Source organism: Amphiprion ocellaris, chromosome 19, assembly GCF_022539595.1.
Source record: "Amphiprion ocellaris isolate individual 3 ecotype Okinawa chromosome 19, ASM2253959v1, whole genome shotgun sequence".
Lineage (NCBI taxonomy): Eukaryota > Metazoa > Chordata > Actinopteri > Pomacentridae > Amphiprion > Amphiprion ocellaris.
The window spans coordinates 11,171,956-11,199,367 of NC_072784.1; the positions used below are offsets into that span (position 1 = coordinate 11,171,956).

General features: G+C 35.5%; 1 protein-coding gene and 1 long non-coding RNA gene across 2 annotated transcripts; one reads left to right on the forward strand and one right to left on the reverse strand.

Annotated features, from left to right (window-relative positions):
• Nucleotides 1–632: 632 nt before the first annotated feature.
• On the reverse strand, nt 633–15,810 carry LOC111570721 (uncharacterized). The gene is made up of 4 exons (XR_008599669.1): nt 14,483–15,810; nt 14,266–14,352; nt 12,896–12,993; nt 633–7,359 (listed from the first exon to the last, which is right to left on the reverse strand). It is a non-coding gene; the product is annotated as an uncharacterized LOC111570721 (long non-coding RNA).
• Nucleotides 15,811–21,335: 5,525 nt separating this feature from the next.
• Nucleotides 21,336–26,168, forward strand: LOC129347594 (germ cell-specific gene 1-like protein). Its single transcript, XM_055005303.1, has 2 exons — nt 21,336–21,930; nt 26,098–26,168. Exons 1-2 carry the CDS (start codon nt 21,594–21,596, stop codon nt 26,166–26,168), a joined length of 408 nt encoding a protein of 135 aa, XP_054861278.1. The 5' UTR covers nt 21,336–21,593.
• The last annotated feature ends 1,244 nt before the right edge of the window (nt 26,169–27,412 follow it).

Sequence of the window (27,412 nt, forward strand, 5' to 3'; positions counted from 1 at the left end):
TACTCCACAACCCAGTTAACAACCAGTCTGAAATGAGTCCAGAACCAGCCGAAAACCACCTTCAAGTATCCGAAGACCAGTCCAAAAGCAGTCCGAAAGAAAGTGTAAAACCAATCAAAAAACAATTTCAAAAGCTTTCCCCAAGCCAGTTTCAAGTAAGTCCAAAAGCAATTTCAAAAACCGCCTAAAATGAGCCAAAGATCAGCACAAATTCAGTCTAAATTCAAGTTAAAACCTGGTCTAAAACCCATTTCAAAAACCCTCTATACTACAAAGACCTGTCTAAAACCATTATAAAACCAGTTTGTAAAAAAACCTTAAAAATAGCTCAAAACTTGTCCAAAACTAGTTTAAAATGGATCCAGAAACCGAATACGAAACCAATTCCAAAATCAAATCCACAACCAATTTCAAAAACTAGCCGAAAACCAGTTCAAAACCAATTCCATCAATCAACTTGAGACCAGTCCAACAGCAACTTCTGAAATAGTTTAATTCCAATACCAGAACTCAGGCAAAACCAGTCCTAAACCAAGCATCAAACCAGTCCAAAACAAATTACAAAAAAGCTCTTAAACTAGTCAAAAACATGTCCAATAACCACCCTAAAACATGCCTAAAAAGTTACCAAAACAGTGACAAAATCTACCTGAAGCTAGCTGAAAATTTGTCCAAAATCGATCTAAAACCAATTCCAAAACCAAGTCCAAAGCCAATTTCAAAAATCCTCTGAAGGTAGCTCCACACCAGTCCAAAACCTGTACAGAACAAACCGGGAAGAAAGTGTCCAAAACCAGGAGCCCATCAGCTTTTACATCCATGTGCTTGAACTTTCTTTAATCAAAGAATTCAACATTTTGTCCCACAGAAGTTAATCTTTTGTACTGAATATTCATCATTAACATCACCTGTGAAGAAAACCAAAAAGACTTTTCCTTCTGGAACCCAAGATGCAAATATCAGCGCCAACAGACTTGTTTTCTTAATACCAACTGAAATAAAATAACCAATCCTTGGTTCTTTAATAAGATTCTTTTCTTTAAGGACTGAACTGAGTCTGCAGACAAAAGAAAACCTGGACCTGTCCGTCTTCGTTTACCCGCCGACGTCAAACCCGGAGAGGCGAACACAAGCAGCGAGGAGAGACGCCGTGAATAAAACATGGCCTCAGACACCAAAACACTCCAAAGGTGGGATTTATGGAGCATCTCCTCCTTTTCACGTCCTCCTGACATTTCATTACAAAGTAAAATATCACAGAAATTGGACATTTCCTCCTGCTGGAGCTTTTCAATAACAAGGTCTGGCTGAACGGCTGGATAATCCTGACAGGTGACAGACGGGCCTCGGAGAAGAAGGATGGTCCGGTCGGGTCCCCGGCGAGTCGAGGCCCGCCGGCGCTAAATGGTCCCCGTGAATTTCAATCGAGGCTCAAAGGATTAAAAAGTAGCTGAGAGTTTCTCCGCTGAGCTTTCTCATGAGCAAGTCTCAGAATTCAGTCCAAAACCGAGAGAAAAGAGGATTTATGGAGAATAAAGGTGGATAATTAAAAAAGGAAAGGTTCATTTAACATCAAATGTCGGATGTTATGTCCGAAAAGAACATCCCACATGCATGTCTTAACATTTCCTCAAGACAATTTTCCTTTGCAAAAGCACTTTAATCACACATTTTCTTACTACTTCTACAAATACTATCATTTTTTCCACATCAAACATCTGTACTTTTGCAAATAGTTAATTATTCATTTACAATGTGTGACCTTAAACTTACAATGTCTTAAAATTTGCTATAAAATACATATTTTTTAAAAATACTTGCTGTTATTTGAAAGAAAAAATATGTAGACTCAGGAAAATGGCATATTAATATTTCAGCTGTTATTTTACAGATTTCCCTCTTTTGTTACATTACAGGTATTTAATAAAATTGCAGAAAAAAATATTAATTTGCATTTTAATTCTGAAAGAAACTGACCCAAACTGTACTTTTTTTTAAACAAATATTTGTCATTATTTGAAAGAAAAATTATGTATGTTAAAGATTGAATAATAGTAAATAATTTTTTTAATTGTTATTTTATAGATTTTCCCTGTTCACAGAAAAAGTACTCATTCACATGTTGTCCACATCAAAAATTTGTATTTTTTTAAACAAATAATTTATTCCTTTACACCATCGGACAGTAAAATTACACTATTTTCTACTGTTTCAAAATCACCTAAAAGAAATCTCATTGTTTTAAAGATATTTACAGTCATTTGAAAGAAAAAAATATGTAGATTAAGAAAAATATTTTTTTAACTATTACTTCACAGATTTTCTGTTTTGTTTCATTTACAGATATCTAGTAAAAAGAGCAGGAAAAATAGATTAATTTACGTTTTAATTTTAAAAAAATTATCCAAACTGTAAATGTTCACTTCAAAAATCAACATTTTCACAATTAGTGGTTTGTTCTTTTACATTGCCTGACAATAAAATCACACTATTTTATTGCATGACTGCTATGACACATATATGTGTATATATATTTAAACATATATAAGTGTGTGTATATATATATATAAAAACTTTGACAAATATAGCAAATACATTTTCAACATTTTAAATGTTATTTTAGATTTTCTCTGTCCACAGAAAAAGTATTAAAATACATGTTAATCATAAAAACAATAGCCTGAAACAGAGCATAATAATGTCCACATCAGTAAATAAAAATTAGTTATTTTCCAACATGTGACTGTAAAAAAGTTTAACTGTATTTAAATCATTTAAAATATTATCTTTAAGTGATTCCCTGTCATTTTCACAGTTTTTGAACATTATATTTATCTCAGCACTGGTGTCCCACACAAACATACTCTGCTAAGCAACTACATACATTTACTCAAGTACTGTTATTACGTACAGTTTTGTACTTTTATTTGTTGAGAATGGTTTTATCAGAAGTTCTTGTAACCCTAAAAGATTGACGCAAATGGTTGTGTGAATTCAGCTTTTTGTTGTTGAACCCAACCATTATTTCTTAGAAGTATTTTTACTTTGTTTTATTGGTACTTTTACTCAACTAAAGGATCTAAATACTTCTTCCAGCTGTGGTTTCAGACACCAGATAGTTTCCTTAAGCAATACTTCCCCTTTCAAAAGATGTCAAATAAAACATTTTTATGCCAGAATGTCTGTTCATGTACTTCAGTCGACAATCAACTCAGACTTGTGGATGTGTTGTTTTTCTACTTTAAACTTGTGTTTGTTTGAATTAAAAGCTGCTGTTTTAATATTTACAGCACGTCCAGGCAGATTTGAGGAGTCAGCAGTTGTCCTTTAACGCTCTTCAGAGGTGAAGACGTCTGTTGTTGTGTTGGAGGCCGAAAGTGAGAACAGAAGACGATCTATCTGCTGTCCCTCCACCATCAGTCACCCCTGCTTCTACTGTATTGGCCGACTTTCTCCGACTTCCTGCAGATTTACAGCTGCAGCCTTCCTGTCCGAGCTTCAGCCTCTTCCTCTTTATCTCACACATGCTTGTGTAAATTTTGCAGGCCGATGCCTGACGATGAAATAAAGCCAAAACTCTCTTCTTAAAACCTCCGTTGCTTCGGTGGAAGACATTTGAAGACATTGGAAACATTACGACCTCGCTGTGACAACGAATGAAAGACTCGCCGGCGTCTGTTCAAAGTTCTGCTGGATTAGAAATGCTTGGAGCTGGAGAGACGTTTGGAGTTTAGCAGCCACTTTTATCTGGACAAAAACATGAACCTGATGAACTAGATAATTTTACCCTCAACCTTTACAAGCATTCCATACCCTGCTGCTGAAAACATACCCACATCATGCCACCACCATGCTTCACATCATCATACTGCCACCACCATGCTTCACATCATCATACTGCCACCACCATGCTTCACGTCATGATGCTGCGACCACCATGCTTCACATCATGATGATGCCACCACCATGCTTCACATCATGATGCTGCCACCACCATGCTTCACATCATCATACTGCCACCACCATGCTTCACGTCATGATGCTGCCACCACCATGCTTCACGTCATCATACTGCCACCACCATGCTTCACGTCATGATGCTGCCACCACCATGCTTCACGTCATGATGCTGCCACCACCATGCTTCACATCATGATGATGCCACCACCATGCTTCACGTCATGATGCTGCCACCACCATGCTTCACGTCATGATGATGGCACCACCATGCTTCACGTCATGATGCTGCCACCACCATGCTTCACGTCATCATGCTGCCACCACCATGCTTCACGTCATGATGCTGCCACCACCATGCTTCACATCATGATGCTGCCACCACCATGCTTCACATCATGATGCTGCCACCACCATGCTTCACATCATGATGCTGCCACCACCATGCTTCACATCATGATGCTGCCACCACCATGCTTCACATCATGCTGCTGCCACCACCATGCTTCACGTTGGGGATGGTGTTTGTGATGATGTGCAGTGTTTGGTGTCTGACAAAGAAATTGTGTAGTCTGATGAACAAAAAGCATTTTTTTCTCAGACTAAAGAACCTTTTTTTTTAAAAATTGTTACAAAAAGGTCTAAAATAAAGCGACACAAAGTGTGCCAAATGTCACAACAAAGTGACCACAGAGATGCCAAATATACAAAAATGAGTCAGCAAATGACCAAAGTTAAAAGCAACAAAATGCAAAAAGATGCAAACTCATCAGAATGACAGAAAATGAATCAAATGGTACAAAAACAGCCATAAAGAGATGCAAAATGACACAAAAATGACACAAAAATGTACAAAATGTCCCAAATTAAATGCAAACCATGACAACAAGCCACAAAATGAGATACAAAAATAACTCAAATGTGACTAAAAAAATTACCTCAAAGTGAAGCAGAATTCAGTTAAATTCAATGGTATTTATATAGCGTCAATTACAATTCAGATTGTCTCAGGACGATTTACAGAACCCAAATGACCTGAACCCCCAGAGCAAGCTCTAAGAAGACATTGGCAAGAAAAAACTTGAAGAAACCTTGAGCAGAACCCGGCTCATATGGATGCAAACCAAAGATGTAGAACAACCAAAATGAAAAGCAAACAGTCGCAGGGAATCAGAAATGATCAAATTAAGACAGAAAATGACAAAAATGGCACAAAAAAACCTAACATAAACTCATGCCAAATTACCACAAAGAGGACGCCCCAGTAGCTCAACTGGGTGAGAGGGCGACTGGTTCGAGTCTGACCCACGGCCATTTGCTGCATGTCTTTTCCCCACATTTCCTGTCTCTCCCTCTACTGTCTTATATAATAACGGCTAAAAAGGCCAAAAATTTACCACAAAGAGACACAAAATGTCCCAGGTGTGACAAAAAAGTGCATTTAATTTTGGTCGTTTGCATGAAAGAGATGCAAAATGATCACGAGACACAAAATGAGCAAAAGGAAAACCTACATTTTCTACAGGCTGAGGCTTTTTTGAGGGGAAACAAACAGAGCAAATCATGAGGAGAGGAAGTGTCGGAATGAATCCATCAGTCAGCAGCCTGGACAGATGGATGGACGGCGGCAGAAAGGCTGAAAATGTGAACACAGCTCAGGAAAAAGAGGATTGATTTTGTAGTTAAAGGATCCTAATTACAGTGAGATGGCTGACTCATTTAAAGTTCTCGTGTTTGTTGACCCCTTGAATCCCTCACTGGTGGAAATCTGAAGCTGTTGAGAGGAGACAAGCAGCTCAGCCTCAGAGGAAACGACATGAAACTCATCACTATTAAATAAAGGCGCTGAAATAAAGTTATTTCTCCCCACAACACAAAGAAACCGCCACCCTGCCCCGTCACAGCTGCTGCACTGAACGGAGAATTTTATTGTTTCAGATGAAAATATGTGCTACAGCTGCGACACTGCTCTGATCTCTGTTTTTGATTTTTCTTCCCCTGCTTTCTCATATATGTGGATAGCATCCTTTTTCTTTTGTTAATATTCGGAAAACCAAAATCTGAGACTGGAAGAAGAGATAACTCACAACAAGACAAAAATAAAATTTGACTGAAGGAGCTCTCATCGGTATCATAAGCTTAAACTTACACATAGTATGAAGTGGAGCCTGTTGGTGCCAGAAGTCACAAAATTCAGGAACTGCTGATCATCTGAAGTCAGTGAATGTGTCTCAGTGATTGTAGCATAGAGACTCCTGTATCTGGATGGTCCAGTCACTGGTGGATCAGTACTCCTGGATAGAACTACACCATGAAGGCTGAAGAACACTCCAAGAAAGTCTGAGAAGAGGTTACTGAAATTCATCAGTCAGATGATGACATAAAAAAAATGTCCAAGTTACTGAATATGTCTTGGAGTCCAGTTCAATCAATAATTAAGAAAAGTAAGAAATACGGAACATGAGTAAATCTGACTAGAGCAGGACGTCCTCAAAAACTGAGCAAGAAAGAGATGAGTGAGGGAGGCCACCAAGACACCTATGACATCTCTGCTCTGAAGGAGTTACTAGAAAGAGATGATAATTCTACTTTTTCATTTAGCAGATGCTTTTATCCAAAGTGACGTAAATCCGAGAGTAGATACAACACAAGCAAGGATCTAGTCAGGAGAAAACAACCTGGATAAGTGCAGTAAAACAAGCATGGTGGTGGCAGTATGATGATGTGAAGCATGGTGGTGACAACATTATGATATGAAGCACGATGGTGGCAGCATCATGATGTCAAGCATGGTGGTGACAACATTATGATATGAAGCACGGTGGTGGCAGCATCATGATGACCAAAATGGAGCTTTTTGTCCATCAGACTAGACGCTATGTTTGCACATAATCAAAACTCGAGGTGATAGCATGATATGTAATGATGCTGCCAACGCCATGCTGAACGTAACTTTTTTGTTAAAAATGGAGACAAAAAGCAGCTTTTTGGCGAATAGATCAGACATTATGTTTGACAGACACCAAACTTTGCACATCATCGCAAACATACTATTCCCACTAAGAAGCATGGTGGTGGCAGCATCATGGCATGCTATGTTTCTATATACTATTATGATAAATAAAGAAGGTTTGTTGGTCATACTGTCATCAAATTGAGAATGTCTTCCTGAATTTCCAACCAGGTATCTGAGAAATCATTGCATTTGTACATGCAACCAATTTGCAGGAGCAGAAACTCGGCACTGGTCGGATTACTGCTGTCACAGGCTTGTTTTTGTTGCAGAGAAAAGGCTCAGACAACAGAGATGAGATCAGTTCTTCAGGGATCTTCGCCACCGAATTGATGAGTCGAGGCGAGTTGAGACAAGACGCCGTTTGAGTCCGATTCCAGCTCGTCTGCCTGAAAGCAGCAGGCGTGAAATCAAATCAGGATTGCAATGAATTTGGATTCGAGCTCGGGCTTGTTGTGCAGCCGGTCTGGACTAATCGCTGTGTCACTACATGTGCAGGTTAAACTGTGGAGCCCTGGAGCAGGAAGTGAACAAACACAGATCTTAGAACATGTAGAAAAACACAGATTTAAATCACACTCAACCTGCTGGGGGCAACAGAGCTGCACACATAAGGAAGAGGTGAAAACATCTGCAGGAATTGACAAAAACAACAAAGAAAAAAGGCGTTAAAGAACGTGTCTTCTGCAACTCTACTGTCTTCATGACGTATACATGACCAAACACAACATTCTGATGATTCTAGTTGTTTGCTGTTTCCAACTGCAGATGTTTGCATCATTTTGCATCTCTTTATTGTCATTTTTTGTCCCAATTTGGACACTTTATGTCTGCATTTGGAGATTTTACATCTCTTTTTGCTTGTTTGCATTTAGTTTTGGTGATTTTGCATCAATTTGTGTGAGGTAATTTTGGTAATTTTGCATGTCTTTATCGTTGTTTTTTGGTCCATTTTAGTCGTTTTGTGTCACATTTTAATAGTTTTGCATGTCTTTTCATTGTTTTTTGTCCCGTTTTAGTCATGTTGTGTCATATTTGAATAATTTTGCATTTTTTATAGTTTTTTTTGTCCCGTTGTAATCATTTTGTCTCATATTTTAATAGTTTTGCATGTCTTTTTTTATTGTTTTTTGTCTCATTTTAGTTATTTTCTGTCATATTTTAATAGTTTTGCATGTATTTGTAGCCATTCATTTTGTGGTCCCAATTTGGACCCTTTATGTCTGCATTTGGAGATTTTACGTCTTTTTGCTTGTTTGCATTTAGTTTTGGTCTTTTTGCATCAATTTGCGTCACTTTCAGGTCATTTGTCACATTCTGTGGCTCATTTTGGTCGTTTTGCATCTCTTCTGTACCACTTTTGGCAAATTTGTGTCTCTTGTTTGTCCTTTCGCTCTTCATGCTTGTTTTTTGTTGTTATTTTGGACATTTTGGTGTCATATTTTGATAGTTTTACATCTTCCTGTAGCCATTCTGTTTCTCTCTGAGGTCATTTTGTTTCACATTTTGGACACTTTATATGTAATTTGGAGATTTGTAGTGTCTTTTTTTGTTTTTTTGCAGTAAATTGATCCAACTCAGCGGAGATGATTTTTCACATGTATGTTGGTCATCCTCAGCCTGTATGGAAATCCTCGCAGAAATAATCAAAATAATGCATTTAAAGCATGTAAGTATTCATGTATATAGTCTAGTAGACCCCAAAAACAAATGTATGAACCTATAAATGAGCATATTATGAGGAATATTGGCTCTGTAAGATGCTGACTCGAAACCACCCCACCGTTTGCTGCAATGAAAGTGAAAAAAACACCCAAAAACCCAAAGTGCAAAGCTAAAAACACTCTTTTATGTTTTTATTTTAGTTTTTCACTCCCAACATCTTGTTCTGATTGAGCCTGAATACACTGATTGTCAGACTTGCCTCAAAAAAAGGGTTTTCTCATAAAACGCTTCACAAAGAGCAAACAAGGTCAGTTATATTTCTTTGAACAGAAAAGATTTCACCGGTAAAAATTCAGCTTTTGAGGCCAGAAAAGACATTTCTACATTCTATTTCTGTGTGCAAAGTGTTATTTCTATGGACGTGTGGGTGAATTCAAACAGCAGCTGCCTTCAGAGCAAACACAAAGACAGAATCATCTTAATGCAAATCCAACAAACTTCACCGGAGAATGAATTTAGATGAGTTCAGGTTCAACAGGTTCAGAAGAAAAGCCCAATATAAAATGATGTATACACGTAATAATAAATAAAAAGTAGTAGTAAGAAGTATGTTCTTTAAACAGCATTTAAAGATTTTTCTGAACGATTCACTTCTTTTACAAATGTTCCCTTTTTGTTAATCTGCAGACAATATCTAGTAAAATCACTGAAAGAAAAGTGTTAATTTAAATATAACAAGAAAAAAACAATTGTAAATAATGTCAAAAATAACATAAAAAATCTGAATATTTACAAATAGTATTTTGCTGTTTTTCAATGTTTAACTCTACTATTTAAGCTGCATTTAAGTTAGGAAAAGTAGAATTATTTTAATTTTTTTGTTATTTGAAAAAGCAAGTATCTATATTAAGATAGTAAATTTGTTTTTAACTTCTATTTCACAGATTTTCCCTGATTTGTTAAATTACAGATATCTTGTAAAGTCACTTAAAAAAAGTGTTAATTTATATTTTATTTAAGAAAAAAATGGCCCAAACTGTAAATAATGTCCACATCAAAAATCTACTTTTTCACAATTTGTTATTTGTTCTTTTACACAGTTTAACTGTAAAATTACACATTTGTACTGCATTTAAATCTGCTATAAAATATAGTTTTTACTTGTAATTTGAAAGAAAAATTATGTAAAAAGACTGAAAAATAAAAATTATAAATGGTTATTTTATAGATTCGTTTTGTTACATTTCAGATATCTTTTAAAATAACAGAAAATAGTATAAATTTACATCTTTATTGTAAAAAAAAAATCACTGTATTGAAAACTAAATCTGTAAATAATGATCACATCAAAAATCTACATTTGTATCTGAAAAAACAATTTATTTCACAATGTGCATAAAATTTAATTACACTATATTTACTGCATTTCCACCAAAAACATTATTTTGCAGAAATTTGCTGTTTTACTACATTTAAATTTGCTACAAAATATATGTATTTTTTAACAAATATTTGTCATTATTTAAAAGAAACATTTTAATAGTTATTGTACAGATTTGTCCTGTTTTGTTAAATTACAGATAATATCTTGTAAAATAACTGAAAATTTGTGTAAATAGTTTTTCATTTGTTCTTTTACAATGTGCGTAAATAGTACAAAATTACACTATTTTTTACTGCATTTCCACAAAAAAAAAAACAATACTAATTTGCAGATATTTGCTGTTTTTACTGCGTTTAAATCAGTTTTAAGTACCTTTTTTCAGTTTGTACAGTTTTTTAATATTTTTGTGTCATATTTGCTGCAAATTTCTTTTTTTTTTTTTTTTTTTACAGTGTAGGTGTATTCATGTAAACATGGACAGTAGAACTCCTGAATTAAACCACATATTGACCCCACAACAGTCAACATTTAGTTTATTTATCAATTCAAACCCTTCAGTTACACTAATTCATACATTACTACTTCATATTTGGAGGGTTTTTCGACCAGAATAATGTTTCCCATAGAGACATATTTTAAATAATGTGGCAGTAAATCAGTGAGACGGAGACTGCAGATGGAGGAAACCTTCAGAAGGTCATTCTGCTGGAAAACGTGGATCTGACGGACGGACAGACGGATGCTAAGTCCTGCTAGAGGAGGAGGAAGGTTGAGCCGTGGAGATAATAATGAGCTGAACCGAGGGCAATTCAGCAGGAAGTGGAGGAGAACAAACATTGTTGTTGTTGTTGTTGTGTCAGACGACAGATATCCATAAAAACACACAATATTACTGCAGCCTGAACAAGTCTCTGAACGTAAAACTCCTTTAAAATACACGTTTAGTTAGTTTATATATCATTTTGTGTCTCTTTGTTGTCATTTTGTGTCTCTTTGTTGTCATTTTATGTCATTTTGTGTCTCTTGTCATTTTGTGTCACTTTGTTGCCATTTTGTGTTTCTTTCTTGTCATTTTGTGCCTCTTTTGGTCGTTTTGTGTCTCTTTTTGGCTGTTTTGTGGCTCTTTGTGGTTATTTTGTGTCTCTTTGTGGTCATTGTTTGCCTCTGTGGTCATTTTGTGTCTCTGTTGTCATTTTGTGTCTCTTTCTTGTCATTTTGTGTCTCTTTGTGGTGATTTTGTGTCTCTTTCTTGTCATTTTTTATTTTCTTTCTCATAATTTTGTGTCTCTTTGTGCTCATTTTGCATCACTTCATGGTCATTTTGTGTCTCTGTCTTGTTATTTTGTCTCTCTTTGTGGTCATTTTGTGTATCTTGTAATTTGTTTTGTTTCTTTCTCATCATTTTGTGTCTCTTTGTATTAATTGTGTGTCACTTTATGGTCATTTTGTGTCTGTTGTCATTTTGGGTCTCTTTCTTGTCATTTTGTGTCTATTGTCATTTTGTCTCTGTTGTCATTATGCATCTCGTTGTCATTTTGTGTCTCTTTGTGTTAATTTTGCATCACTTTATGGTCATTTTGTGTCTTTTTGTGTTAATTTTGCGTCACTTTATGGTCATTTTGTGTCTCTCTCTTGTCATTTTGTCGCTCTTTGTGGTCATTTTGTGCTTCTTTTTCATCATTTTGTGTCTCTGTGTTAATTTTGTGTCTCTTTGTGTTAATTTTGTGTCATTTTGTGTCTCTTTCTTGTCATTTTGTGTCACTTTGTGGTCATGTTGTGTGTCTTTGAACTCATTTAGTAACCTATAAATGAAACCAGAATCTGTCCTGCAGGTTTTCTTTCAGGTTCAGGTTCTCGGAGCTGCAGCATCATTTAATCTGAGGACAACAGGATGTTAGAACATGTGTCTGGACACGATGCTGCTGCTGCTGTCAGCATCATCCTCTGGGAATTTGCATAAATGTCATTTACTGACCAGAATAAACATCTCCTTCCCTCCTCACCCTCCTGCGTTTATCCACACACATAATTGGAAAAACAACCAGGTGAAATGTGCTGAGCGTGGAATTGATTCGCACGTTATTTTCCCCGCATACTGCTGCTTTATTTATTTATTTTCTCTCCCAACAAGGTGAATTAAATACAGGTACAGAGTACTTCAGGATGCTCTGTGTAAAGTCTGCTCTCTTTTTCATACTGTTCTGTTTGTACAACTGATGTGGACATTATTTCAACATGTAAATTAATATTTTTTCTTTCTTTACATGAGAGATTCTTTTAAATACCAGAAAATATCCATATAAAATAGCAGATTTTTGTTCATTTAAATACGGTGAAACAGTTTGATTTTATAGTCAAACTTTTTTGTAAAAAAACAAATGGCTATTTATATAAATACAGATAATTAAGTTAGACATTATTTACAGTTCTGGCCCTTTTCTGTGTTTTATTAAATATTATCTGTAATTTAACAAAATCTGTAAAAAAATGATTTAACATTTTTAATCCTTAACAAATGTAATTTTTTTCTTTTAAATAAATGTAAATATCTAAAATAATGATAGTTTTAGTTGGTTTTAAATCAATTAGCATTCATAAAAACAGTTAAAAATGCAGATATTTAATGTGGACAATATTTTACGTTACTGTTGAGGTATCGTTATGCTTTGCTCATTTTTACTCTATTTAAATCCACCAAAAACATCATTATTTTACAGATATTTGCTGTTATTTTCACAATTTTTTTTAAAGTTTTCAGGATATTTTTTATGTAGTGCTCCAAAGTTATTTCATGAAGTTTAAAATTACATCAGCTTGGCCTGTTTTTTCCCAAACTCACCTTTCAACAGGTGAGCGGAGGCAGACAGTTTCCTCACCTGTGACGCCTCCAGCAGAGAGTCCAGATGTTACCTGAAGACAGCTGCAGGTTTCCCATGAGCCCGTCCAGCTGCATCCAAACCGTCATCCTTCATGTCTGAAGAACAGAAAGAAATGTTCACAGTAAGAGAAGCAGAGAGAAGACAGAAATAACTGTTGCACTGACAGTCTTGCAGACTCTGTTAACTGTCTTCCTGACACTGTTAAAAGAAAAAATCATTACAAAACTGTGACAATCTGACACTTATTCTGCCAGACAAATGCATTGAAATAAGGAATTTTAAAACCTGTAAAAAAAAAAAAAAAATTTTTAAAAATGCTTAAAACAACAACAAAAATAAACTGTAAAAGAAACAAAAAACAAAACAAAAAACCCCAGAAAAAAATCTGTCAGCAAGGGCTGCCAGAAAAAAAATGCTTTAAAAAAATGTTCAAATAAAAAAATAAATAAAATATATTTTTAAAATCTGGCAATTTTGCAATAAAAATGTATTAAAAGCTGTGACAAAAAAAGTGCAACTCTTGCATCTCTGCAGCCACAAATTAATATATAAATATAACTAAACTAAGAAAAAACAAACAAAAAACTGTATAAATAAAATAATGCTTAATTTTATTTTTTTTTTAAAGAAAAAAGAAAAAAATCTGGCAATCTTGCTGTCATAAAGACAAAAAATTAAATGTTAAAAATATGGTACATTAAAACCTGCAAAAGAAAAAAAAATGTTGCGCCCCTACAGCCACAAAATAAATAAATGAAATTTAACTATCAATAACAGCACTTTAAAACCTGTAAAAATAAAGTCAAATTCTGCCAGAAGGGTGTCTGAAAATGAAACAAAAATAAATAATTTAAAACAAATAAACACAAATGTTTACAGTTGTACATTGAAGACTGTGAATAAAAAAAATACATTAAAATCTGTGACAACAAAAGTGAAAATCTTGCACCTTTGCAGCCACAAAATAAATAAATATAACTAAATGAAACAAACAGTATAAATAAAATAATGTTAAATTTTTAATTTAAAAAAAAAAAAAAGCAAAAATCTGACAATCTTGCTGTAATAAAGACAGAAAACTAAATGTTAAAAATATGGTACATTAAAACCTGTAAAAACAAACAAACAAAAAAAAACGTTGCACCCTGCAGCCACAAAATAAATAAATACAACTAAACAATCAAAAACAGCATTTTAAAAACTGTAAAAATCAATCAGTAAAAAAGTAAGATTCTGCCAGCAAGGTGTCTAAAAAACATTGAAAATGAAACAAACAAACAAACCAAAAAACAATAATTGAAAACAAACAAACTAAATATTTACAGTTGTACATTGAAGATTGTGGGAAAAAAATAAAAATGTGGTACCTGTAGCGGCCCCTTGGATTCATTCAGCAAGACACAGAGTTTCAAACGGGTGTTGATTTATTCTCACTCTGGACAGCACCGTGAAAACTACAGAATTAAACAGAATACAAAATGCCTCACTGTAGTATCACAAACAATTCATGTATAAATCATGTTTACATCCAATACAAATAAACGCAACTCATCTGATAATAATGCATATTAAACATTTTCATACCTCATTCCGCCGTTCCAAGGGCGCTAATTTAGGTGTTAGCCATCAGCTAGCATGCTCTCCAGCTCGACATACACACACACGTCGCTGTTCAGAGCTACGAATACAGGATAATGAGGTAAATCACAATGTAAACCTTTCCTTAATACAAATCAAACAGATAAATGTGATGTATAACTACTGTTTTTAGACAGCTTTTACCGTTTCTCCGACGATGTGTGAGCACAACGTTGCTTAGACAAAGAAACAGGAAGTTCGGCGTCACAAAAACCGCAGAAGAAGAAACGCGCACTTAACAAAATAAAAGCGGAACAGACCACAAGGTGGCACTGCAGGACTACAATGTCTTCTTAATACATAAACAATACTGTGCAGGAGAATAATAATACAATTTATCAGACATTTACAGTACCCACTTGGAAAAATAAATCAAAATAAATCAATAATTTAAAAGATATGTTAAAATGTTTTTTTTAATGTTAAAAATTTAGAAATTCTGTCACCCATTCTGCCAGAAAACAATTAATTAAACTAATTAACTGATACAACACCTGTAAAAATAAATATGGTGAAAATGTGGCTCCCTTACTGCCAGAAATAATACTTTAAAAACTCGTAAAGAACAGTCGTTGTACCTAAAATACAGTATAGATCAAATATTTAACAGTTTTTTAAAAATCATTTAATAGCTGTTGTGTTTGTTTTTTAATGACTGTAAACTGTTATCTTAGAGATAAAGATTGCCAATTAATCTAAAATATATACTCATTAAATGAGTCCAACATTGACATTATTATATTTTCAGATCAGATTCAGATGAATCAGAAAGCTGCAATAATTAACTTCACACCACTCTCCACCGTAACAGGTTTCACTGTACTTGATAAATGTGAGTTTTCTGGGGTTAATTTCAGCTCCACGGTGCTGCAGTTTGCTTCAGATCAGGCTGCTGATTATGTAAGTCAGTGTAATGTGGTCTTAAGTCGTGTCCTGTGTTTGTGTTTAAAGCTGTGGAGTCATTTTCTGCTCTCATCAGTGTGGACGTACAAACTAATAGGATCAGCAGAGTCCTAGAACAGCTCACTGAGGAACAGCTGCACACGGATTTCTGCCTCCACAGCCTCTTCCAGACGTGGAAAACAGCATTTCAACGTCTTCGTGACCTTTTGACATGTAGGATGACCTGCTGAGACTCAGAAAAGACACAGAGTACACATAATGTTTACCATCTGCCTCACTAAGACGATGATGATGCTGCCACCACCGTGCTTCATCATGATGCTGCCACCACCGTGCTTCACGGTGGGAATGGTGTATTTGTGATGACGTGCAGCTATATCATGTTTGCTCTAATGTTCTGTAAATTTGGTCACGTTTAGTTACATGAAGTGTCAATTTTGTGTCTCACTTTGTTTGCATTTAATTTTTGTTGTCTTGTGTCGTTTGTAATCATTCTGTGTTTCTTTAAGGTCGTTTTCTGTCAGAATGTGGTCATTTTGCATCTGTTTTGTTTTAATCTGGGATGTTTTTTGTATCATTGAGGTCATTTTGAATCCCTTTACATTTATTTATTTATTTATTTAGGTCATTTTACATCTTTTTGTATTTTGTTGCATTTAAATTTGGTCCTTTGTTGCCACATTTTCATCTCAGTTTCATTGGTTTGCATCTCTGTGGTAACTTTTCTCACATTTGGAACATCTGGTTTCTTTTTATTGTCATTTTGCTTGACTTTATGATTATTTTTTGTTTCATTTTAATAGTAACAAATGGATCAGTACGCTGAGATTAACATAGTTCAGTTTGTATTTCTGCCGTCCTTTAGGAACAGTGATGAGCAGCAGGTTTGTCCAACAAACTCTGCAACAAAGCAGGTAAAAGGAGGCTCCAGTTTGCTCACATTTAAAATTCTCAGGATAAGTTTGGAGTGCATAAAGCAGAGGTGTGTTGATGTAGTTGTTGCAGCCTTCTGGGGAGTATCGCATTACCTGCTGCTGCTGCAGTGAGCCGTGTTAACTCGGACGTCGTGATCTACTGGCTGGTGCCGGGATTTAATTCAGACGGCAAACAAAGCCGGGGCGAACCCACAGATGGTCCCATATATCCAAAGGGAAATCTCGTCAGGGGCAGTCGTCCAACAGCACTGCAGAATATATGTGTCTGTGCAAGAGTGCAGGTGTGCATTTTCAAGCCAAGAAGGGGATTCAGTCAGATAAAATGATTCACAGCTCTATTCTGGAGGCCGAAAATAAACCAAATTGCACTCTGATGCAAAAGCACACACTAGAAGAGTGTTTCTGATTCTTGCTGCATTTGGTGAAAGCTTTAAATATTTGATTTGTGTTGAGCTAAAATGCTCTAACTGAAGATTTACCACCTAGAATGTATTTAGAGGACGGTTTTCACTGCGTCCTTCATTAATAGTGTGAAGATAACGCAGCGTAAATACAGGATATGACCAAGAAAAATAGGATGGAGATGGACGGCGGCTCGAGGCTGCAAGATGAAAGAATCACTGAATAAATGTTTAAATCAACTTTAGTGCAACATTTAGCACCAGTCTTCATATATGCTGTTTCCTCTATAGTCTAAAAAGTAATTCATACTGCAAAACAAAAAAAAAGTGAAAAACTTGTAAAATTCCAGCAGCTGAGGCACTGAAAACTGCTGAACAATAACGGAAAACAACTTCATTAAAAAAATCATTATTAAAAATGCAGTTTTTAGTCTTAATTTTACATAACATGTATTTATGGGGCAATTTTTAATGTTCAGTGAAGGATATTTACATGTGTAAACATGAAATTACCCACAAATGTGTTGTACTGCAGAAAATTGCTCTTATTAGCTGGGATTTATTATATAATTTGATGCAAAAAAACAGATAAAAAACTAAAAGTGAACAAGAATAAAGGAAGAATTTATTCAAATTTCAAGAACCTGCTGTAAATTTTTGATCATATCAAGTGTATGAGTGATCATTTATACTTGTTTATAACTTTACAAAAAAATCTTTTATATCTGACAGATCATTAATGTTAAAAGAAGAATGTCCACCGATGAAACTGATGGATTTACCTTTGAAAAAATGCAAACTTTTCCAACATTTTAGATCATGTTATGTGTAATATGAGAGTTTACATCTACTTTTACTGAAAAAATTGTATGTTCGAATGCAATGCATTAAAATAAGGGATATTAAAGCTGGTAAAAAACATGAAAAAAGAAGTGAAAATCTGCCTTTAAACTGCAAGAAAACAGAAATTTCTGTCAGGAAAAAGGTTTAAAAATGCTTTAAAAAAACAAATAAAAAGAAAAAATGAAAATGATCCAGCAAAGGTGCCAGAAAAAGTTTTAAAAATGTGTTTTTTTTAAAAAAGAAAACAAAAACAGCAAAAATCCAGCAATCTTGCTGTAATAAAGAAAACAAACTAAAAATGAAAAATATGTTGTAAAAAAACAAAGAAAATCTTGCACCCCTGCAGCCACAAAATAAATAAATAAATAAAACTAAACTATCAAAAAAAGCACATATAAAATTGTAAATGAATAAAATAAAATAAAATTCAGCCAACAAGGATGTGTGAAAAAATTAAAATTAAAAATAAAAATCTCGTATGTCTCATATATCTTCATGTATTTTATTTTGCATTAGAGCATGTAAATTCAGTCTATTTTTATTTTTTAAACTAATTAATCAATTTTAATTATTTTCATACATTATAAAAATACATTAAAAAAATCTGAAAAAATGTTTACAATTTGCAATTTTTAATATTCATATTTTTCTTAAAAATAAGTATCTGTAAAACAATGGTATTTTTGCAGATTTAAATGCAGTTATTGCTTTTTTGTGATTTTACTGTATTATACAGTATCTGCAATTTAACAAAACAGGGTTTAGAAACAGTTTAGAAAATTATTTACCATTTTCCATCAGGTTTCTTAGAAATGCTGGCAAATATCTGTAAAAAAATGAAATTTTTGTTACTATTTTTGTCAAAATTTTCATCAAATGTGGTAAAAGAAGTAAATATTTTTAGTAAAAATACCGATTTTTAATGTGGACATTATTTGCAGTTTTAGTCTCTTTTTTTACAGTCAACATGTAAATTCACAGTCTATGTTTTTATAATTTTTGCTATTTTCGTGCATTATAAAAATGCAAAAAACGTGAAATAAAAGGAATAAGGCTGTAAAATTACATGTTTTTACTGTTATGAAGATTTTTAAAATAACATTTAAAAATATTTAACAATTTTACAATATGTTGAATTGAAATAACAGCAAATATTGTGAAAATAATTATATTTTTGATAATATAAATACAGTAAAATTGTGTAAATTTTATAATTAGATGTGGCAAAAATGTTTAGAAAAATACAGATTTTTGATGCGGACATTATTTACAGGTTTAGTCTTATTTTTTTTTACAGTAGACGTGGAACTTCACAGTCTATGTTTTTTTTATAATTTTTGATATTTTCATGCATTACAAAAATGCAGAAAAGATGTGAAATAAAAAGAAAAAGACTGTAAAATTACACATTTTTACTATCTGAATTTTTTTTTTAAATATTTGACAATTTTAAAATATGTTTAATTAAAATAACAGCAAATATTGTTAAAATAATTATATTATTGTTAATATAAACACAGTGAAAATGGTGTAAATTTTATAATCAGATGTGGTAAAAAAAGAAAATATTTTTAAAAATACAGATTTTTGATGTGGACATTACAGTTGTTTTTTTTACAGTCAATGTAAATTAATACATTTTATTGAATCTGGTAGCTGCTATTGTAAAATAAAAATAAATTGCTCAATAAATTACAGTAAAAATGTCCTTTTTTTAAACTGTAATTTTTTTTTACAGTGAAGTTTGCTTTGAAAAAGACCGACAGGCTTCTAAAACTTTGATCTGCCTCAATATCAAACTTCAGTCTGAACCTTCTTCTTCATGGGTTTGAATTAAAGTCCAAAACAAACGAGCTGCAGTTGATATTTGAAACATTCTGCGTTTGATAAATCCGGCGGCATTATCACACATTCATCAGCTGTTTTCTGCTGTGTTCGACTGTCCTGAGGTGCTCTACTTGAGTCTGGACCAGGCCTGAGCCTCCAAACAAACACTCACCTCCACATGCAGCTGTATTGATCCGGAGGTGGAGGCCGTAAAGTGAGCGCTGATGGATCGGGGCGGTGGGCGGTCCGGCCTTGTCGCTGCTCATTTTCATGCCTGGAGATGTGAGCTCTCCCTGGACCGGGTCGATACTGAGGGCCGGTCGGTTTCTATGGATCCATCAGAACATCACACCTGCAGAAACAAATAACACAAATCTGCATTCTGAGCTTCAGACCTGAAATATTCATCTTATGTCTTTGAGTTAGAATTTTTGCATTGATCCTGTTGGTCTCAATCAGTCTGAACATCTGGATGCTGCAATTTGACCTCATTCTTCTTTATAAACCTGTTCAGACTTTGTTGGGTTCCACATGGATCATGAGTGAACAGAACTTTTCAAGTCCTGACACCACCATACTTCACATCATGATGCTGCCACCACCATGCTTCATGTTATGATGCTGCCACCACCATGCTTCATGTCATGATGCTGCCACCACCATGCTTCACATCATGATGCTGCCACCACCATGCTTCATGTCATGATGCTGCCACCACCATGCTTCACATCATGATGCTGCCACCACCATGCTTCATGTCATGATGCTGCCACCACCATGCCCCACATCATGATGCTGCCACCACCATGCTTCACATCATGATACTGCCACCACTATGCTTCACATCATGATGCTGCCACCACCATGCTTCACATCATGATGCTGCCACCACCATGCCCCACGTCATGATGCTGCCACCAACATGCTTCATGTCATGATATTGCCACCACCTTGCTTTAGTAAAGACTTAATATGAACTTTTTCCAACAGAGTCTTTCTCTTGGTCTCCCATAAAGCTTTGACTGGTAAAGAACAGACAACAGTTGTTGTATGAACAGTCTCTCCCATCTCAGCTGCTGAAGCTTGGAACTCCTTCAGAGGAGTCATAGGTGTCTTGGTGGCCTCCCTCACTAGTCTCTTTCTTGCTTGGTCTCTCAGTTTTTGAGGACGTCCTGCTCTAGTAAGATTTACTCATGTTCCATATTCCTTCCATTTCTTAATGACTCATTTAACTGGACTCCAAGAGATATTCAATAACTTGGAAATGTTCAACCTATTCTCAGAGTGTCTTGGAGTGTTCTTTAGTCTTCATGGTGTAGTTCTATCCAGGAGTACTGATCCACCAGTGACTGGACCTTCCAGATACAGGAGTCTTTATACTACAATCACTGAGACACATTCACTGACCTCAGATCATCTTTATTTCACTAACTGTGGGAGTTCTGGCACCAACTGACTGCACCTGTGTTCAATTAGTCACTTTTAAGGGGGTAAATATTTATACAATTACTTATTTACTCCATTTAACTTGACATTTCTTTGGATTTCTTTGGTGATGAAGACAAATTTGCAACATTTTATAGCCCAAAAGATCTACAGCCTATCGATCGATTATTAGAAGGTCCAGCTGTTGTGGAGGTCTGAGCTCTATTTGGGTGACTCTTTTCCCTCAAATGAACAGTCCGGTCACGGTGATGACGCACAGCCACGAGAGAGAGAGAGAGAGAGAGAGAGAGAGAGAGAGAGAGAGAGAGAGAGGGAGGGAGAGAGAGGGAGGGAGAGAGAGAGAGAGAGAGAGAGAGAGAGAGAGAGAGAGAGAGAGAGAGAGAGAGAGAGAGAGAGAGAGAGAGAGAGAGAGAGAGAGAGAGAAACGCTCCAGTGTCAGAGCCTCTCCTCAGTACCGTCCCGGTGTCCGCCGGTGCAGCAGCTCCATCTCTTCCCTCCGTGAGGCTGGAAGCTGCCAGATGTGCTGTAGATGGAAGAAGACATCCATCATTCACGGCTCTGCGTCGCTCTTCTCTCCGCTCTGAGGACAAACTGGCACCAAGAGGAGAAAAGACGAGGAGGAGACGCGCGTAATTTCCTCTGTGCGCCTCCGCCGCGCCATGCCGCTCCGCCGCTGACCGCCTCCGCCGCTCCGCGTCTTGGATGAACTTTCTGGCCGCCTGCGGGGACGCGGCCGGTCGCTCCGACATCATGAAGACGACGCGGAAATGTCGCGCCCTACTGTCGGTGGGTCTGAACCTGGTGGCGTTGTTCTTCTCCACCACCGCCTTCATCACCACGTACTGGTGCGAAGGAACCCAGCGCGTCCCCAAACCCAACTGCAGCAAGCAGCGGCACCACAACTGCATCGACTACGGCGTGAACGAGACGGACCAGAGCAAGGTGCACTACAGCTGGGAGACCGGGGACGACCGCTTCCTGTTCCGCCGCTTCCACACCGGCATCTGGTACTCCTGCGAGGAGAACATCCACGAAGCAGGTGGGTCCACGCGTCTGCAAAGTTGCTCCACAAAAAGGTGATCAGACGTCAACTGAGCGCATTTAGAAGCAGATGTTGTTCTGTGATGTTACTTCTCATGATTCAACATGTTGTCTGTGAGCAGCAGCGGAAGTTCATCACAGTTTCATTTACTACCTGAGAGCAAAGTCACGCTTCAGAGTCAAAATGAAGCGAACACGTCAGAAATGGTTTTTTTACGCGCCAAAAAGCAACATTTCTGTGCGTAAAACCGACACGGGGTCAATCCCTGTTTTAGCTAAAGTGTTGGACGTTTTTGTGTGTTTTTCTTGGTCGAGAGACAGATGTGGTGCGTTCAAGGTGCAGTGAACACTGCAGGAGCAGAGATATGTCCTTGGTGTTGATTCCATGCAGGTTGATTGATGCGGATCATTTTATGAATGGAAATAAACGGAGGGTGAAGGATGGCTTGTCTCCAGAGTGTATAGAGTCACTTTTGAAGCAGAAATACGACTTTTTTGCCAGAAAAAAAATTAAGATTTGCTGTTGTTCTTTCACTTGCATTGAACATATTTTAATTTTGGGGTCCTGATCAAGGAAAAACAAGAAATCCCATGCTGCCAATTTGTACTTTCAGAGATTTTGGAAAAAACATTTTATGTAATTTTATTGCTCAGACTAAATATTTAATCTAGAAAATAGTCACGAATGCAAATATTTGTTAGTTTCAGCCCCCCTTTTAATCTCACAAGCTCACTTTCCTGCTGTTTATGTTCTCAGCTTCAAGTTCATCAACTCCTACTGGAGAAAGTTCATTCCTTTGAAAATAAGCTCAGTAAATAATTTTACCCTCAAACACTATAAAACAATGAATTATGTTAATTAACATTTTACATCGTGACTGCTTTCATTATTCTCATCTGTTCATTTGTTTTTCTTTTTAATGTTCACTGTGAGGCTGAGATCAGAAGAAACAAACCTGATTAACTCCTACAGAGCAGTTTATTTATATAGCACCTTATCGTACACAGACGGTTATTTAAAATGCTTCACAGGCAAGTCTGAAACAAATAAAACATGTAAAAATTCAAACAAGGAAAATATGTAAAATAATAGCAAATTATTTTTTAAACTACAATTAAAGTGTTTTTTTTGTTTTTGAAAAAAAATCTTATCACTGTGATTAAAATGCTTGAAAAATCGTCAAAACATAAAAAAATGATGTCAAAAACTAGAACAGGGAAAATATGTAAAATAACAGTAAATTGTTTAAAAAATGCAATTAAATGCTTAGAAAATGAATATTTTTCACATCTGAAATTTATTTGTAAATTGTTCAGAAGAAATTATTCAAGAAATTAAATTTAAAATGTTTAAATAATTCATTTTTACAGTGTACCCTGAATGAAATGCTCATAGTTGTAAAAAAATAAAATAAATAAAATAAAACACAACAGTATATTGTTTAAAAAATTCCAAGTACATTGTATTACTATTTATGTTGTATTTTTTACGGTATGGAATGACAAACACATAAATTGGTTAAACAGAAAAAGACAAAATAACATGTAAAATATAAAACAGGGAAAATTTGTAAGATAAGAGAAAATTTTAAGAAAAATACAAATAAAAAGTGTTTTCAAGAAATTACTTGTTTAAAGTTTACAGTGACTACTACAGTTTTTTACAGTGCACAATGCTTCTAAAATGATTAAAAATATCTGTAAAATGGTTCAAAAACTTAAAAATATACAAGAAATTACATTTAAAGTGTTGAAACAATTAATTGTTTTACAGTGTACCCTGACTGAAATGCTCAAAAAATTGTAACAAAAAGAAAAACGAACATGTAAAATATGAAGCAGAGAAAATCTGCTAAAATTAAAAAGTGTTTTAATAAATTCTTTTTTACAGTGTACAGTGAAAAATGTTTGTAAAATAATTTAAAAAATAAAACGTAAAAGATAAAATCGTATAAATTTCAATTAACAGTAAGTTAAAACACGTTAAAGAGAAAACAGTAAAGATCTGTAAAATAACAGTAAATTATTTTTTAAGATTAAATTTTTTTACTTTTTTACAGTTTACAGCCACGAAAATACTTGTTCATTGATAAAACAAAATAAAAGAGAATCAAGTCAAGTTGCTTTGTCACACTATTAGGTTTTACAAAGGCATTAGAATTTACAGTTTTTTTTAATATTTTTGGAAAGCTGGGGCACTATTGTTAATATTTATCTATAACTTAACTCGTGGTGGGAAAAAAACTGCACTTGAAATCTTACTTTGAGGCAGGCTGAGGTATTAGCAGATATTGTGGCTTCACCTCCACACAGCTGTCATGTCGTCCTTCTTTACGCTCGGTCTGTGGTGAGAAGTGAAGCTGCTGGTGTGGCAGCTTTGTTTACAACCTGCAGTTCATCAGTGTCGCTTTCAATCCCCGGCTTTTTCCACAACGTCTTCCTCTACAGCTTCACGCTGAGCAGCCAGCACTATGAGGTAGTAAGTGATGAAAAACAACAGCTGGCTGATATTTTACTCAACAATGAGGATATTGAAGATGAAAAATACAGTCTGTGTTTTTACTCTGAAAGCCATTGAGTATAACTACACCATGAAGACTAAGGAACACTCCAAGAAACTCTGAGAAAAGGTTGTTGAAAAGCACCAGTCAGAGGATGAAACAAAAACATTTTCAAGTCATCAAATATCTCTTGGAGTCCAGTTAAATCCATCATTAAGAAATGGAAGGAATATGGAACATGAGTAAATCTGACTAGAGCAGGACGTCCTCAAAAACTGAGAGACCGAGCAAGAAAGAGACTAGTGAGGGAGGCCACCAAGACACCTATGACTCCTCTGAAGGAGTTCCAAGCTTCAGCAGCTGAGATGGGGGAGACTGTTCATACAACTGTTGTCTGTTCTTCACCAGTCAAAGCTTTATGGGAGAAAAAGAGAAAGACTCTGTTTGAAAAAGTTCAAAGTAAGTCTGGACTAGAGTTCACCAGAAGACATGTGGAGACATGTGGACTAATCTTTGCACATCATCACAAACACACCATTCTCACTGTGAAGCACGGTGGTAGCAGCATCATGACATGAAGCATGGTGGTAGCAGCATCATGACATGAAGCATGGTGGTAGCAGCATCATGACATGAAGCATGGTGGTAGCAGCATCATGACATGAAGCATGGTGGTAGCAGCATCATGACATGAAGCATGGTGGTAGCAGCATCATGACATGAAGCACGGTGGTAGCAGCATCATGACATGAAGCATGGTGGTAGCAGCATCATGACATGAAGCACGGTGGTAGCAGCATCATGACATGAAGCATGGTGGTAGCAGCATCATGACATGAAGCATGGTGGTAGCAGCATCATGACATGAAGCATGGTGGTAGCAGCATCATGACATGAAGCATGGTGGTAGCAGCATCATGACATGAAGCATGGTGGTAGCAGCATCATGACATGAAGCATGGTGGTAGCAGCATCATGACATGAAGCACGGTGGTAGCAGCATCATGACATGAAGCATGGTGGTAGCAGCATCATGACATGAAGCATGGTGGTAGCAGCATCATGACATGAAGCATGGCGGCGGCAGCATCCTGATGTGAAACATGGCGGCGACAGCATCATGATGTGAAACACGGTGGTGGCACCATCATGCTTCACATTAATGATGTATTTCATGATTAGAACTGATTTTCTAAATGTTCTCACCTGTTGCCTCCTGTCTCCATCCACACATCTGCTGCTCCAGGTATTTTCTCTGTTAAATATTAATCTGATATTAATTATTCCTGTTGCTGCCCGATAAGAGGAAGTTTTTCTGCCAGCGCTGCACAGGAATTATTAATCAGCCTGCTTCTTGGTGAGGTCCAGTTTGGACGGCCGCTCCATGGTTTCAGGGTTACTGTAAAATAAAGAAAATAGTTTTAAAGCTCACATGTTGATCTCTGGAAGTTCTTTTCTTTAGTTTAATGTGAGGGAAACTCCATGTTAGAAGTTAAATTAAAGGCGGAGGACATTGCCTAAACAACTATCGATGCAGCTCGAAGTTGAGTTTGAACCTTTTGACCTGTGTGGGTCTGACTGTGATTCAGTATCTGCAGATGTTTTGTGTAATCGAGGCCACCTGGTCAGTTAAAAGTTAAATTAAAACATCCTGACGGCTTCAGCTTACCGCCTTCATTACATCATGACTGGCAGCAGCGCTTGTAAGAAGCTCAAACTGACTCTGCTGCTCTAAGAAGAGGCTTTAACTCACTCAAAGTTCACTTTCTCACACCAAAGTGTTCTTTTTTAATGTTTGTGTCTGTCAGCAGTGACACATTTTCAGGTTTAATTTACTACAGAACTAAAAACTTCCTTCACATCCTTGGTTATTTGCATTAAGATGGGCATCTGAATAAGTATGAAAAGCTGATTTTATACATTATTTTTCTATTTTTGTGCAGCTCCACTCCTGTCCAGTAGGTGGCAGTAATTAATAGCATTTAACTGATATTTCACAGATTTTTGCTGTTTTGTTAAATGTCAGAAAATATCGAATAAAATCACAGAAAAAAATGTAATAACTAGTATTTTTATCTCACAAAATTGCACTTTTTACTATATTTGAATCAGCATGAATTTTAGGGTTTTACAGATATGTGCTGTTTTATAAAGGAAAAAATTATTGACATTAAGGATTTAAATATTTCCTTTTAATTGTTATTTTACAAACTTTTCCTGACTTGTAAAATCACAGATAATAACTAGTAAAATTATAAAAAAATATGAAAAAATAATGACTTAAATAGTTTACTGTAAAAAAATCTGTGCATAATGTCCACATAAACAATTGTTTTTTTTACAAATAGCAATTCATTTTTTATAACTTGTAATTATCATGAAAAGTGTAAGTAAAAAAATACATATTTTAATGCATTTAAATAAATTATTTTATCTTTTTTTTACAGCTTATTGCTGTTATTTTTTACTGTTTTTACAGTGTTTGAATTATTTTTGTGGAATCCATGCTGCCAGTTTTTTTTTAAGTTTTTTATTTTACATTGCACCTGTCAGAGTGCATCATGGGTAATGTAGGCACTAGTAGCCTATCTGACAAAATAATAAGTGTTTCTTGGTGTAGTGCTCTTTAAATGCCTGTAAATGCGGATCATTGTTATTTATTTTGACCAATTTGTTTGCTAATGAATATGGTTGTTAGTTTATTAGTAGAAAAATTACGTTTTCTTCTTATTTTTGTGCGTAAAGTTTCAGCTGGCAGCTGAGTTATTGATCCGGAGACTCACCTGTAGAAGTGAAGTTGCTGTTTTAAAGAACCGTTAGTTCTCATTAGAGTCGCAATGAACCATAAACGACAAGGAGCAGCGATTAGACGGAGCCCAGAATAATGAAAGTAAAACACCAGAAGCAGCTTCATCCTGATGAGCAATTTGGATGAATACTGATACAGATGCTTTAATTACGTTCTAGATTCTTTATCAG

What these genes read in the sequence shown, in the direction of transcription:
- LOC129347594 (XM_055005303.1), top strand. Translation starts at nt 21,594, where the DNA reads ATGAACTTTCTGGCCGCCTGCGGGGACGCGGCCGGTCGCTCCGACATC. An exon ending in GGAGAACATCCACGAAGCAG is followed by an intron (nt 21,931 to 26,097) that starts GTGGGTCCACGC and finishes TGACGGCTTCAG; the next exon opens with CTTACCGCCTTCATTACATC.